The following is a 16,648-nucleotide window of genomic DNA, read 5'->3' as shown; positions in this document are numbered from 1 at the left end:
GCAAGTATAAATCGAAGCGCTTTTTCTCTGTATCTCCACGTCAGAATTATTTGTAATGTACGCTTGAAGAAAATAATTACGCAGCACTCCCCTGGTCATTAAAGAAAGCCGCCCATGAAATCACATTTTGGAGGACTACAACGATCCAGTTGTACGATACTAAAAATGAAATAAAATTAACGCACTGGCTACTATGCTTGCGTGCGCGCGTGCCTGGGAAGTCTTGGAAAGCTTAGTGTTCTTTAAAATTTCTTTCACGGTCTTTTTTTCTTCTTCTTATCAGATGACTCAGTGAAGCGTAGAACCTCTTGTAGAGCAAAAGTTTAATGAGGGTGCCGCTTCAACGTTTGAATTCACGCGCCTCGCTGTTCCCGTTTAAATTTTTCTTCGCTGTCGTCCGCCGCTTGCAAGAGATGGCGCCAGCATTCCTGATCTCACGCGTTTTGCGAGCGGGTTGTTGCGTGCTATGGCGCAAACGTGCGTTTACGTTGAACCGCACATCGGGAGTTGGCCGACCTTACATTATTCTTTTTTCATAAATTTGTGACCGCCTGACACGCGTCGACAACACTAGTTCGTTTCGACCTAGCGGCCTTCAACTACAACTGATCAGCGCTTCTTGTCGGCAGCTGTTTGCTTTCAAGAGGTGGCCTTGTGTTCCGCGATTTTGGTGAACCCACGTTTCAAGTCTGCCAAGCCCCGCATGGTTTTCATTATTCGTGCTTCTACTGTGACACAAGTGAAGTGCGGCGTGATTCTCTTGCTCGCTTGTAACGCGAAATCAGCCGGCAGTGTTCGAAAAAGTGGAGTTTGCGCCTTCAATGACCCGTCTCTTGAAGCGTGGATGCCAGTGACTACCGTCTCTCACCGTTCGACTTTCACGTCGGTGTTATGCGATTAACCCAGTCCAGGATGCTACTCACGGTAAGCAAACAGTGCACGTTGTTATTTATTCCTCTTTTCTCAAGGTTTGTTTCTCGACCGACAAAGTGTTCCGTTTGTGGCACACATGTGCTTCGGCGTGAAGAGCGAAAGTAGTTCGTATGCAGGGAAAGGGAATGGTGTTGAGGTTTTTTCCCGCTTGGAGTCCCACTGTTCGCCGAATGAGAGTGAACTTTTTTCTCCCGAACCGGTAGAGTACAGATATGGCTCAAATTTAATGAGTCCTCCTACAACGTTGCTACACTGTCACTTACTGGACAGCACGCACACGATATGCCTAATTCAGATGCAGTCGCCCAGCGCAAAAAGCGTCATAGATAATGGCCGAACCGTGTAAGCGTTATCTGTTCGTTCGCAGCTGCTGGCTCATTTCTTCCGAGTCGGTCGCTTTGCAGCAGCCACTCGTTTTGCTAATAGGACACGCATACTAATCGATAAGGCGTCTGTGGCTCTTCGCCGGCGCGGTCTTTTTTTCTTTCCTTTTTTATATGTGTGAATTAAAAGTCATTTTTGCTTGGAAGCCGCGCCGACACCTGTTGCGAGATATCGATCAACGCCACGGCGGTGTGATGACCACTGATCTCCGTTATGACTCGTGCATTTATTTTTATTATTATTATTACCGGTACGTGTATGTAAGAATAATCTCGGCATGCAACGTGCCGCACTTTACAAGTTCGGTTTGACCGCAGTAGTGGCGAAGGGCGGCACATTCCATGGGCTGTCGTTAAGGGCGTCTTGCCCGCTTCTTTTGATGTGTTCCGTTCAGACATTTGTGATGTGATCACGTTTATATGGACTGGTCACGAGTAGTGTAATAACAGCGGCTGTACTACGAAAGCTTTACGGCCATGACCAGGCTGCTGGCACAGTCCTTCCAGGCTTGAGGCACTATTTTGTGCCCACTGTAAATTTGTTGTCCAGGCTTTTTTTTTTTTTTTTAACCACACTGACAGGGTGGAATGCAAAAGATTTCCGCGCAGAACGTCTCTGTTGATATTTGTGTGGTCGTAACTGTATTTTTGCCTACACAAATGAACCGGTATGCAGCAAGCGCAATTTTTAACACTCCATATCTCCATATAACATTCTATCAATGCTTGAAACAAAGTGGTGATGCGGTTGAACAACCGTTGTTCCCCGCATTTTTGAGCATAAAAAGACTTTAAAGGGCGAATTTGCTGAATAACCAATTGGTCATGCATCCGCAGTAAAAACCCGGCGCATTTTCCACTCCGGCCGCCATTTTTCTTCTTCCCAAAACTACTCTTTGGATATTATGATTATAGAAGCGAGCATTTTTGTGCGAATGTCTGCAGCTTTTACGCAGGTTTACTATTCGGAGTCGCTTACCGCCCCTTGTCTAAACAAGGATGCTGGTGTGATTTAGGACAACAAACAAACCAGTCCAATCCTCCTCACCAATACCCCGGCTGCACCCGGCTGTCCGAATGTCATTTAAGCCAAATGTCCTTTGACTCAAATGGGGCGCTTCGAATGCCATTCAGAATCCGCCGTGCTACACTACAATTTCGACGGCAGTTGAAAGCTTTCACAATTGCTCGCCGTGCTGTAGTGGCGCTGTTGTCGCCCCGTTCTGGTTTCGTACAACAACCAAATTTAGGAGCAGTCTACGGCAGCGAAATGATGTCAAATTGGAAGGGACACCAGTTCTGACTCCAGTTTTTTTGTTTTTGCAACTGAACCACTGGTTTTGAGAGTATGAAAATCAAATATGTTGATTTCATATTTTCAGTAAATGAACAGTGAACAAAGTTCCACAAACAAACATATTTTGTTTATTTTACGTACGGAAGTATTATATTTTTTATTGCCGATCGAAGACGCTGCGTGCAAGAGTGCCAGAAATGGCATTTCATAACGCAGTGGAGCAGCACAACTTGGCATTTGAGTCAAACGACATTTCGTTCAAATGACATTCTGACGGTAGCGTAGCAGCGGTATAACGCTGAACTGTGATTGAAATCTAATACGTGTTCTACACGATCGTTTTAAAGGACATTTGAGTCGAATGGCTTTCGAAATTTCAAATGCCGTTCGAACTGGAAGGAGTTCCGCCGACCTACACGACAATCCTCAAAGGCAGCTAAAAGTTTCCGAGTTCAACCGCCATGTTTTGGTGTCGCCGCTGCTGCCGGTTTCGTTCTCATAAAATGGCAGGAAATTTTAATAATGTCAGGCCAAAGGACACCTTTGTGAGTGATAAAATCAAATATAACCTACATACACGTGAAAAACCAGCACAAAAAAAATCCGTGCCACCTGTGTAGAGTACCAAATTACCCTGTCAATAGAAGAAAAAAAAAAACGTTATTAAGAGCATGCTTTTAAAAACCAAGTTTTACTCGTAAATAATTATATTTGTAAATGCGGCATTCAGAAACTGTATCTGAGGGTACGAACGTTCGCGTTTCAACTTTCAAAAGCCGTTGAGAATCTCAAAGGTCGGTTGTGGTGCTCCGTCGACTCAAATGGCATTTCAACCAAATGCTGTTGAAAAACGTCGTGTAGTCAAAGCTGTCATTTGAGTCAAATGACTTTCGATTCAAAGGCCTTCCAAACGCTGGTGTAGAACGGGCATAATCCCTTGTATACAGGTATGAACACGCGTCTGTCGTGTTGATAGTAGCAACTAATAAACTGCTTTACTTACCTTTTGGTTGGAGTGACTTGTACTTTTTCGAACCACCGTCATATTGCCAAGGCTCATGTGTCGAGTATACTCGTGACGTTTCAACTGTTTCTACCACACTTTCCCATCGTTTTTTGTGCCACATTTTCTCAACAATATATTGTGATATTTCGATGTTTTCAGCAATGCGTGTTCTGAGCAAGTCGGTGTGGTTGGGATGATTGTTCGTGAAAGAAAAGCCTAGATTCCAAATGCAAGGTTAGCGACTTTCCTGCACCCCATAAGAGCACTGGTCGCAATGACAGCGGTCTCTCATTTTTACCAAGGCTCTCCCTTGGGGAAGCCGCAACGTCTGCGAATAATCTCTCTGGTTGTTGCTGTGGTTGGTGGCCTGGCTTTTCTTTTGTATAACCCGAACTTACTTTTTTAGGGGCGAAGCCCCTTGGGGCTGGGGCTGTTGGCGTCTCCTGTCGTCGTCGTAATCGTCGTCTCATGTAGTCACGGTACTAAAACACCAGGAAACCCGTTTACGCCTTGCGCTAGAACTTAACGCGTACTAAAGAAACATCGGGACACTCGCTTACGGAGGCGTGTAAAAAAACACCGGGATAGAGAGCCTGCTTCAAAGACACAAAACTTTTGCAGCAAAGCTGTTTACCTCTATCCGCAACGGTTTCATCTTCGTGGGCAAAAACGCCAAGGCGCCAATAATACACTTATACACTGCTTGCTGCGCTCCTTTTCAGGTTTCACGTTAGTAGAGATGGCCCGGAAGCCGCTTGATAGTGTAGTAACGGTGCAGGGCTTTTTTGGCTTGAGTTGCGACAAATGTCTTTCTGGGATATATACCATTGGCGCATTGTAGTATGTCCCATGTGTACTGTTACATGAAAGATTTTTTTTCTTGACAAAAAAATTTATTTTTCTGGGTCTTTTGTTACATACAGTCCGTTGGTTGTTGCACGCACCATCAAAAAGTATCTTTTCTCACCTGCACGGTACATACATGACTTAGACATTACTGCATATCTTGGATGTAAGTTCACTTTATTTGACGTTGTTGCCTATGCGAATGTTCACATTTTCCCGTCGGCGTAGTTGGTAAATTTGGCTGAACCTATGAGCAATTTTTCTACTCCCTGGAGGACTTTCTCCTCCAATGTATGTTAAAACGCATAAAAAGAATCCCGGGCTATTTCCACTAGCGTGAAACCTGGAGGGGGGCGAAGCATACGCTTGATCGACGGGCCGTGGTATAAGTGACAAGTGTACTCTTGGCGCTGTGGCGTTTTTGCCAACGGAAATGAAACTGTTGAGAGGTAGTGGTATACAGCTTTGCTGCAAAAGTCTCTTGACTTTGAAGCGCAAAGCTCTCGGTGTTTTTTAGTGCGCGTTACGAGGCGTTCCAGCGCGAGCCATAAATGAGTGTCCCGGTGTTTTTGTTTTAGTACACGTTGCGTTCTAGCGCGAGGCGTAAACGGGTTTCCCGGTGTATTAGTACCGTGACTACATGAGACGACGATTACGACGATGACAGGAGACGCCGACAGCCCCAGCCCCTACGGGGCTTTGCCCCTAAAGCATTTATTCTGAGCAACTAAAAAAGTAACACTTCCTCAGCTGACCTGTGGTTTTCCTTTCTATTGAAAAGCACCTCAAAAGTAAACCATTACTTTTAGTTTTGATGGTTTTGTTCGGAGACGAGGGGTTCAAAGTGTTATCAATTACACTTGGTTGTTCAGGAAATGTAAGTGTGATTCTTGCGTCTCTTCCTGCGACCTGGAAATCCTGGATAAATGTTTGTAAGGCCGGACTGTTTCATCATAGAGCGCCGCAACGGTGAAAGGTAGGCCCAGCTCTACGGTGGCTCCGTGGCTAAGGCGTTGCGCTGCTGAGCGCGAGGTCGCGGGTTCGATTCCCGGCCGCGGCAGCCGCTTTTCTGATGGAGGCGAAAAGCGAAAATGCCCGTGTGTACGAGATTTCAGCGCACGTTAAAGGAGCCATGAAGAGAAAATACAACTTCGTCTAATTTGAAAGAACTAGGCTTCAGTATCTCGCTCAGCTACATTACAGCCACAAAAGATGTTTTTTAACGAAAAAAAAAGCAAGAAGTATTTAAAAACTTTCAAATTTTGCGCCACAGTGACGTGTTATGAGCAAGAGTGACGTCATACGGGCCAACAATAAAACATAATTTTCAGTGCGTTAACTGCACGTTAGCATTCAAGTGATGCGGTCAAATGGAACTAGAGGCCCCATTACAGACGTCCAGTCGTGTGTCGTCGCGACAGGTCAGTTAGGCGGCCGCTAATCGCACAAACAAGGTTTCGTGACGTCATAGGAAAGTTGCGGGAAATTGGCTAGGGGGTCGCGACTGCTTCACACGTTTTCTTTAATATATCCGTTATTTGTTCGAAGATTGCGACGATATTGGTATCATTGTTATCGGGACTAAGCCGTCTTTTTAATAAACCCAACTTGTATTTTGTCTTCATGGCTCCTTTAAGATCCCCAGGTGGTCAAAATTAACCCGGCGCCCTCCCTCTACGGCGCGCTTCATCGCCTGCGTTGCGTCGGCGCGTTAAACCTTACAATCAACCAACTGGGCACCGCCCTAGCGGGAAAAAAAAGGCGAGAACGAGGAAGAATTAATCCAGTGTTTATATCATGTTTGAGCTGTCAAAACGTACCGCGGCAAGCTCGGCTAGCCTTGACGTTTGGATCACGAATGTCGTGTACATGCGGAACCGCTATAAATAGCGAAGCACTTTTGCAAGCTTTCCGCATAGACATTAGAAGGAAAACAAGTCATTATGCAACGCCTTCGAGGAAAATCGCTTTGCGGTAAACCTGCCAAGAAAAATAAAGTCGTGTTATTTCATAGGCTGTGAGCATGGTATAAAAAGAAAGCGCGTTCTTTGTTATCGGGGGTAATAGAACAAAGAAAGATACTTTTTTTAAGGAGCTGAATAACAATTTCTGTTCTGCTACAGCAGGTGATGAAACGTGTGATTTTGCCCCACACATTTCATGCGTGCACTTTGGCACAGTTTTTTGTTTCATTGATTTGTTTCAATGCAGACTCCGTCGGTGCCCTTACCGCTATTGTAAATCTATTGTGGCAGTGCTAGACAGTGCGGCACGTTTTTTTCGCGGCTTTCAGACTAAGCTATGAGGTACACGTTTATTGTTTTCTGTGCTTTTAGGGCACTTTTGGTATTATCTATTGGAGTGTCTTTTAACGCTGTCGCAAGTGCAGAGCAGTTATTCGCCGTAATGGGCTGTATCGCCGCTATCCGCTCTCTGCTACCACCCAGTGCAATTCAAATTTCCCGCCGTCGCAGTGCTCGCGCGCCCCCTGCCTGAAACTGCGCCAGCGGGAGTTCTGTTCTTTTTGTGCTTGCTTTTCCTCCCGCACGTGCCGGCGTTGCACTGTTACATTTTTTGGCTTACTTTAGGAGCGTTCCTAACTAAATGAACGCGGGCGCTGCAGGTTAGTTACGTATATTAGATGCAGAGCTTCTGATTCACTCGCCTTGTCCCTCCGGCGTCGTCGTCGTTGTTGTCGGCGTTGTCCACCCCTCTGCCATTCTCCTCGCCGCGCGAGCTGCGCTCTCCGCCTCTCACCCCCTCTCCTCTCCGATAACGAACACTCTCTCGCGAGGGGCATTGGATTGGATTGGATTGGCTTGGCTTGGCTTGGCTTGGATTCGGTTGGATTGGATTTGGATTGGATTGGATTAAAGTGGATTGTGTTGGATTGTGTTGCGTCATAGCCGCGGCACGTTGCGTCATAGCCGCGGCAGACGCACTGGGGCCGGCGCATGTGCAGTACTCTCTCTTCCGCGGTTTCCTCTCCTTCGGGCGCGCTGCGCATATAACCGGTGTGCCGTTCTCCGGCGAAGCAACATCCACGCTTTGCTCAAACACCTAGAGTCCACGCCGCTTTACAAGTACGCCAACGTCGTCATCGACTGGGACCAGCTTACGCAGTCCCCTCAACGTTATGCGCGCTATAAAACGCGTTCCCTTCGCCGCTCCGCCTATGCGTCGCATCTACACAGGGGTTCCCGCGAGGGGAGGTGGGAGTTTTTTGGCCTCATATGTACCTGCAGTTCTCTTTGCGCCAGCGTTTCCGGAGTTTCGAACGCTTCGCTTAAACCGCTTGGCTTTCGAAGCCTCTGTGGAACGCCGCGACGACAGAACGCCGTGGGGCTCTACTTGGGTCCAGCGAGCGAGCTACGGCGACAAGGCGAGCGAGCCCCTGAAGTGCTCTGCTCTGACAATGAAATTTAGTCTGCAGTGTCATAGAGACGCCAATGTCCTCGAGACACTCAGATCCGGCAAAGGCTACTACTGCCAGTAAACAAGATTGTTGGGGACACATACCGCTCATTTCATTTAACCACACTGCTTGATAGCTAGCATGGATTCAACTCACAGATTATTCTTGGTGCGTTATAAGTGATGCCATCGCTTAGGCTGCGTAGAGGGAAGTACGGAAGTTTGTGGGTATCAGCGGATTCCTTTTATTTGGTAAGAACAATGTCATTTGGGGCCAAAATGGAGTTGAGTGAGTTAATTAAGTCTACTTTGTTGATACAAAACCGGAAAGTATATTTTATTTGTGACTTGAGATGCTATGGCTGTTGAGAAACAGATTGATTGCTAGCTTATACAGCTTATGAACAGACAACAAATTTAATTGTCTAGATTGTGTTCCGTGTATGCACGAATTTCACCTTTTGTTGTGTGGCAAACTCTTTCTTTTGTAGCAGATATAATCTTTAGTGTATGTTGAGCCCTGCACTAAGAAGCAGTAATTTAAATGGGCCATAAAAGGTGCATAAGGAGTGCGTGGGAAGAAAAGAGCGGAACTTTTTTAACAATGCCCATTGCACCTTTACACGAAGCTTGCAACGTAATTAACATTCCCATTCCATGACATATCTTTCTCGGGAGAATGCCTAGTGTTTTGCAGGAGCATTTCATTAGAAATACGCCATTTCCAAGTGCCCGCAGCGGGGGCGTAGCGTGTAAATGAGCACGCTTAAAACATAAACTTCAAGCACAGCAATTGCTGTAATTTTTTTGGATAAAGATTATTTATTTATTTATTTATTTATTTATTTATTTATTTATTTATTTATTTATTTATTTATTTATTATATGCTGCAGGCTTTACAAAGCCCAAGCAGGAGTGGCAAAACAAGCAGAGGTACAAGTATGGACACGTCACTTTGCGTAAAACTAAAGTAAAAAAAGAGTGCAGAGTCAAAAAAAAGATGAAGAAGGAAGAAGCTGGAAAAAAAAAAAAAGATGCGGCACAGGTGAAAAATCGGATAATTCGCGGGAACAACACTGCACCAGTACAGCAACGTCAGTTCAGGACAGCGGCACTTCTGTATAGCGCAAACAAGATTATGGAACACTAACTCGCCCAAGCATCAACTTTAACTTCGGTATAGATAAGCCTGCAAGTTTTCTACTGATGAAAGTGCAGTTACGGGCAACAAATTCCATTCTGCACGTAAGCGTGTAGGCGTTTCCTAGTCAGCACACAGCCGAGGCCCACCAGAACCCCATTTTCTGCAGCCCGGATATGGGCCGCTTTAAATAAAGTTTGATCTCTCTCTCTCTCTCTCTCTCTCTCTCTCTCTCTCTCTCTCTCTCTCTCTCTTGACAGCTGCTGTATTGCACCTTGGTACATATTGTTATGGTGCGAGCCTGGTGTGCCTCACAAGTCGAAAAATCTGGCGTTGACCGCCCACAATGGATGGTACCAAAAACTCTCACAGAGCACGGTGTGGGATGGCATGGGGCGGACATATTCTGGAGAAGCAGCTGGGACGTGAAGTGTTGCCACCATAGCATGCATGCTGAAGTTATTAACACTGTGTCTCCTGGATTCATGTCTTCTCAGTACAAAGTTTTTTATTCTTTCCGCGGTCTTGTAACCAATGAAGACGAAGAAAGAAAAGCAAAGAAAGAAAATGGAAAATGATGCCGCAGTTAAAGTGACCCTGCAACACTTCGTTCAACTTTTTTCGAAATCCTAAATGCTTACAGAACGCAGTGAACCGACACGTCCAATACTTAGATCATGGGTTCGCAAAAAGCCTCAGCCACAAATTACTGCTCTGTGCCCATCAGATAACTTAAAAACTTCCTCGAAAAAATTTTCTCTCTTTCCCAATCTTTGGTCGCGGGTTCGATTCCCGGCCGCGGCGGCCGCTTTTCTGATGGAGGGGAAAAGCAAAAACGCCCGTGTGTACAAGATTTCGGCGCACGTTAAAGTTCCCCAGGTGGTCAAAATTAATCCAGAGCCCTCCACTACGGCGTGCCTCGTCGGCGCGTTAAACTCTACAATCAGTCAATCGCTTTCCCAATCTTGACGTTCTTCGACCGCTGAAATTACGGCATTACAGTGGTGTAGCGGCTATTGGCCGGCTTTACTTTCGGTTGCAGCAATGAGCGCGTTCGATTGCCGCTTTTAAAAAGAAAGCCACGAAAGTAAAGGGGGAACGGAAGGCCGGAAGGCGTATCTGCTGCGGCGAGCAAATCACGCAGTGCCGGTCCTTGCTGGCGATAACTATAGTTGTCGCAGTGCTTCCAGTCGCGGAGGAAAGAGTGAAAGCATTTATCGGCAGTGTTGGGGAATCCTTTTAAGAAGTATTTGATAAGTATCACCACGGGAAGCCGTATCATATTTGCCTTTGTAGCTAGCGAGCAGATATAACAGCCTGGGGAGTTTTCTTGCCTTTTCTGAATCAGAGAAACTGTGGGAAGAGAAATCTCAGAGGAAGCAAAGTAGCCGGGGAAAGGCTCCCGTCCCGCTGCATGTGCGGCCTTGTTGCCACTTTCCTTACCGATCTCAGTCTATCTAGTTTTAGGGGTAAAGCCCCTTAGGGGCTGGGGCTGTTGGCGTCTCCTGTCGTCGTCGTCGTAATCATTGCCTCGTGTAGTCACGGTACTAAAACACCGGGAAACTCTTTTACGCCTCGCGTTAGAACGTAACGCTTACTAAAACAACACCGACACACTCGTTTACGCCTCGCGCTAGCGAGCTTCGTGCTTCAAAGACACGAAACTTTTACAGCAACGCCCTCTACCGCCCAACGGTTTCATCTCCGTTGCAAAAAACGCCAAGGCGCCAAGAATGCACTTATACACTGCACTTATACACTGCATGCTTCGCCCCTCCCCAGGTTTCACGTTAGTGGAGATGGCGCGGGATTTTTTTTTTACGTTAACTCCATCAACTACATTTCATTAGATAAATCGGCTTTATATCAAGTAGGACTGCTTGCTATTACATTTGGGATTGCATGAGTGGTGTGATTGGTAACCGGCTTAACCCTTAGCTGCGCGATTTTCATATGATGAAGGTGTAACTTTCCCCCAAAAAATCCCCACTCCCTCCAATGGTCTTTGGCCTTCCTTCTCGATAAAAGGTTTTGCCACCACTACTGCAACCACCACTACTATTACTTTTACTACTGTTTCTACTACTATCCTCTATTAGAGTATTTGTTTCGTGTACTACTATAGTAGTGTGCTCTTTTTTATCTATAATTTGAAATGGAACAAATTGCTACCAGTATAGTGTTAAAGACTAGGGTCTTGTATTCCACAGCCATTGCTGCTTCCCCAACCCCCTCCCCGCATATACGCTTGACAAAAATGCTAGCAAAAAAAAAAAAAAAAAAAGTAACCCGCCGCGGTGGCTAAGGCGTTGCGCTGCTGAGCACGAGGTCGCGGGTTCAATTCCCGGCCGCGGCGGCCGCTTTTCTGATGGAGGCGAAAAGCAAAAACGCCCCGTGTGTACGAGATTTCGGCGCACGTTAAAGATCCCCAGGTGGTCAAAATTAATCCGAAGCCCTCCACTATGGCGCGCCTCATCGCCTGCGTTGCGTCGGTGCGTTAAACCCCACAATCAATTAATCAATAGTAAAAAGGCAGTAACGGGCTCAATTTACTAGCTTTTTTCGAACTTTACTACCCCCAAAACGGTACGAAGTTCCTTGATTGATGATTGATTGATTGTAGGGTTTAACGCGCCGACTCAGCTCAGGCGATGAGGCGCGCCGTAGTGGAGGGCTCCGGATTAATTTTGGCCACGTGGGTGGTCAATAACTTGCGCCTAAATCTCGTACACACGGGCGTTTTTGCTTTTCGCCTCCATCAGAAAAGCGGCCGCCGCGGCCGGAAATTGAACCCGCGACCTCGTGCTCAGCAGCGCAACGCCTTAGCCACTGAGCCACCGCGGCGGGTGGTACGAAGTTCCTGCCACTAAGTATGGGACCTAATGTTATCGTTACTAGTCTAGACCGTGCACTTAGTAATTGCTGCAATTGTTTGATAACAACATTCACTGATAGTAGCAAAATCGTATGAATTATTGAACAGCACTTTTGCCGCTCCAGATAACGATTAAAAACAGATTTTGCACTTTCACATGCTGAATTGTATGTGCTCACACTAAAATGCGTAATTTTAAATTATCGCTAAAATATTTGTTTTTTGCGACAAACACACCGACTCTATCAGAGCACTTTCCGCTGCTGGCTATAAAAGCGAGAAGAGCAGATGTCTTCCGAGGTAACTAAGTTATACGCGCTAAGTTATCGTGCATCCCGTTGGGTTTTCTTGCTCAATCTACTTCTTTTGTAAAGGCGATATGTGCGTGTTGAATGCGTCTATGTCGAACTGCGCGCGGTTTTGCAAAAGCTTTAAATCGTTAGGTGGTATTATGTTCAATAAGTCACAGAATTTTAATAAATACCAAACACCGATTTCACACCGCTTCAACACCCACCCAGATGGGTGTTTATTATTTCAACGCCGCTTTTTTTTTTTCACTTGGGTGTTGCTATTTTTCTCGTCCTCGCCGTACTTGTGTATCTTTAGCATGTTGTGTCTTTAGGATATAGTTTATTATCACATTCACCGTGTCCCTGTAACGCCCTACTCCTTAACTCGTCCCGTGTCCATAAATGTTCTTAGTTGTCTACGCACTTTTCAAGCGCTCAGCCAATCCACGTTGTCATGCGCATTTTTTTACTGCGTTATGCATGACCAGTTAGTAAAAGTACCTAGTGGATATTGCGACAAGTAACTGGTTAGTGTTCTGTTAGTGAGTGCTACGACCTTCTTTTTAGGAGTGTAGGTGGACTGAAGAGACAACCGCGAAAGGACCTAGGCAAAATGACCCAGTTGAAATGACCACTGCACATTTTCATACGGGTTAAAGGAGCCATGAAGAGAAAATACAACTTTGTTTAATTTAAAAGAACTACAATTCAGTATCTCACTCAGCTCCATTACAGCCACAAAAGTGTTTATGTAACGAAGAAAAAAAGCAAGAAGTATTTAAAAACTTTCAAATTTTGCGCCACAGTGACGTGTTATGAGCAAGAGTGACATCACACGGGCCAACAATAACACATAATTTTCAGTGCATTAACTGCACGTCAGCATTCAAGCGATGCGGTCAAATGGAACTAGAGGCCCCATTACAGACGTCCAGTCGTGTGTCGTCGCGACAGGTCAGTTAGGCGGCCGCTAATCGCACAAACAAGGTTCCGTGACGTCATAGAAAAGTTGCGGGAAATTGGCTAGGGGGTCGCGACTGCTTCACACGTTTTCTTTCATATAGATTGCGATGGTATTGGTATCATTGTTATCTGGACAAGCAGTCTTTCTAATGAACCCAACATGTATTTCGTCTTCATGGCTCCTTTAAAATAGTAAACGGTGGCTGAGAGTTCTGCGGGATGTGGGGTGAAAATATTTGTGCTGGCTGTTATGTATTCGCTTTTTCTTTGGAAAACTGTTAAACTGACGCTCCTGATTGGTTGCAACTTTCATATTCTCGGGCGTTGTTCTGTAGCACTTGCCTAGCCTGATTTCTCGACAACGCAGACTTTGTTTCGCGAATTTATTCCTGGAAAACAAGAACTGAAATGCGCATTGCTTGATGTATGGGATGTCGCAGGGCCTTCGAGATTTTTTTTTTTTTCTTTTTTCGGGCTCTTTGATCTTTTGTGGCCCCGGGGTCTTTTCGTGCTGGGCTTTATGGGAGTCTTTCATGTAGGGCGTACATAATAAAAGCAGCTCGCTTCAAAAAAATGTTAGCAACCTTTACAAAGTGCATGAATATATATAATTTATATGTTGCTCCTCTTGTCCCAGCAGCCGTGTAACTTTTGTTTTGGTTTCGAAAACTCTATTGTGGCTTCTTAGATTATCCACGTCGCTTTGTATGTTGCGATAGAATTGGGGATTTTGGAAGTGTTGATCAAACGATCATGATACAATCTCAAAATGTGCATCATCCTTCTTAAAGAGAAATTGAAACAAGACACTTATCAGTTACGCCACCCGTAATCGGTAAATCTCGATTTCATTGCTTATATTGTATTTTTTATTCCCGCTTTATGTACGAGCCCACAGACGCAATCACGCTAACATGTTTTCTTTTTCTTTAGAGCGAAAGCTCTATTAGTCCAGGTACGAACCCAGAAAACGCCTCGTTCCGCGTGGCGCCAATCTGACCTCCAAGCCCACCCGAGGTCAAGCCGGCGCCTCGTGCGGTTGCGCAATGAAAGCATCTAATCGCTGGTTGCATCCAAGTTCACCGCGCGTTCGCGCTTACAGCGCCGAGCAGCTTCTTGCGATGAATTTGTGCACTTGTTCACTAAAGCGCTCTCGGCGCGAAAACAGAGCTATCGCTCGACAAACTTGGTTTATCGTGTGACAATGTTAATAACATAGTCACATAACATGTTAAAAACCAGTGTGACTATGTTAATAAAAACAAGAAAGAAAACATCAAACCCTACCCGCAAGAAATCATTGTCACCATTCAGCGGTGAATGCGCCGAACGGCTTAAAGGGGGGGGGGGAGGCTGTCGTGTCTGCAGGAACAGCCTGTAGCAGCCAAAGCTTTCATCGAAGCATGGACTGCGGTGGGCGTTCTGCGCATGCGCGCGTGTACTATCATGGTTTTTCTTTCTTTGTCTGTTGTTAACTTTCCGCCGTGGTTAAGGCGTTGACACGGGCGCCGGTCAATGCTCTCACGATATTGTTTAAAAAGTCGCTGGCTGTACAGCCAAAAACAAATGATAACCAAACACAAATACATAAACAATGAGCGCGGTTTATGTTTAGAAAGTCGCAGCTGCGCGGTCGAAAACAAAAATACAGCTAAACACAAATATAGGAACAATGAATGAGTGTGGTTTTCTTATAGCAACAAGGCAAGTTTGCTGCTGTACTTGGGAGCAAGTTAAGAACGGCAATAGCTCATGTACGGTATCACTACGCCGAAGCGGCGGATGCGGACGTCAACAGGCGCGCGCGTTTTGAAAGGAGGCTGCTACGAAGGCGTGATATCGCCAGCCTTTTCTCACGTAGTTTGTCGTCGCTGAAGTCGTTTATAAGTACAATAGAGAGCTTTAGTATAGCGGAAAGCACCACTTTAGCGCGCCCATAGCGTTAGCGGGCACGCTAACCGTCGCGTAACGAGGCGCTATCAGTTTGCGATTGCGGCGCGCAAACGTTAACGCCACAGCTAAAACGCCATACTAAAACTCTCTATTAAGCCCAAAAAAATCACGGAAACGGCTCGGCCCATGTTCAAAATATTCCCAGTAACGCACTATTTGCGCCGCTCGGACTAACATCCGGCTGTGGTGATGAGGCTCGGCGGCAACTTCCGGCGGAAAAGAAACAGAAACTATGCTGCACATGGTGTTAAAATGTGAGGGTATCCATCCAAATCTACATGAGGGAAATATTAGGCTTCCAGAAGCCCTACGATTTAAGGGTAGCACAGAGGAAGTTAACTTCAAGGCTGTCGAGGGGACGAAAAGAAGATTAGAATGCTGGTGGACGAAAAGCAGAGAGGGGAATATTGCTTAGGACAGTTACCACCTGTAACAGGAAAAAAAAAAGTATTTTGTGCCTAATAAGCTTTTTGTGCCTGCCCTACAGTATTAAACCTAAAGTGTAAAACATGGGTATATTAGTCCTTTTTGTTAAGATGACATGTCATCACCCCGCTACAAAGGGGAAACCAATAGCAATCATCATCATCGTCATCGTTGCCGTTCTTAAGTTGTACCAGAGTATAGGTGGACATCTTGCGCTCCACTCTCACTCACTCACTTCTAAGGCCTTACAAGGCCGGTTCTGCAAACATCTGGTTTTGGCGTTGTCGGAACAACTGCGATGGCACCAACAATTTTATTGGCTGAGATAGCTACATGCCAATCCATCGATCTTATTGGCTGTGAACGCGTTTATGCGCCGGCCTAACGTCCTAAGCGTCATTTTCTGGTGGCACGCGCCCGTGCTTTTTTTTTTTCCCTGCCCCTCCCTCCCTCCACCCGGAACGAACGAGTGATTAGACGCTTTCACTTTTTCTTTTGTCGAGGCGACAGTGTACACGCACGGACGCAGGAAAGGTATACTCGGTGACAACTTAAGAACGGCACCGGAAGTTGCCGCTGTGCCTTATCACCGTAGCCGGATGTTTCTCCGCGCTGCGCAAGTAGGGCGTTACTGGGAATAATTTGAACATGGCGTGAGCTGTTCCTGTGATTTTGTTGGACTTAATATGCTTATAAACGACTCCAGTGACGACAAACAAACTGCGTGAGACAAGGCAGACGATATCACGAATTCATCACGAACGCGCTATCACGAATTCAATATCACGAACGCGCGCGCACTGACGTCACGGGTCCGGCGCTTTGGCGGAGGGATACACTACATGAGGTGGGGCCGTTCTTGAGTTGTAACCGAGTATAGCCACACACAGCTTCGCTGTAAAAGCGGTGCAGGTCGCCAAGCCACCGTCAAAAGCCATTGGGGGGAGGGAGGGTGGAGCTCAACCCTCCTTGAAAGATGGTGGGGTTGGTGTGGGCCCCGGCTCACACTGGCCTCCCGGGAAACGAACTTGCCCGTGCTATCATTGCCCGCGATCTCACACTCCGTGCTGGTGTGAGCATCGTCCCGCGACACGGCGCGCGCTCCTCCAAAGAACGC

The 16,648-nt window shown here is 46.2% G+C and overlaps 1 protein-coding gene across 1 annotated transcript in view; it reads left to right on the top strand.

The window, feature by feature from the left end:
• Positions 1-471: 471 nt before the first annotated feature.
• Positions 472-16,648, top strand: part of LOC144143522 (mRNA decay activator protein ZFP36L1-like) — a 100,223-nt gene continuing 84,046 nt past the window's right edge. Inside the window, exon 1 of the mRNA XM_077675301.1 lies at positions 472-924. Coding sequence (XP_077531427.1) covers positions 892-924 — 33 coding nt within the window. The 5' untranslated portion in view covers positions 472-891. The remainder of the gene's footprint in view (positions 925-16,648) is intronic.

The sequence above is a fragment of the Haemaphysalis longicornis genome, unplaced genomic scaffold (genome assembly GCF_048455015.1).
Source record: "Haemaphysalis longicornis isolate Haplotype H1 unplaced genomic scaffold, Haemaphysalis longicornis Haplotype H1 scaffold_6, whole genome shotgun sequence".
NCBI lineage: Eukaryota > Metazoa > Arthropoda > Arachnida > Ixodida > Ixodidae > Haemaphysalis > Haemaphysalis longicornis.
This window is presented reverse-complemented; position numbering and strand designations above follow the sequence as displayed.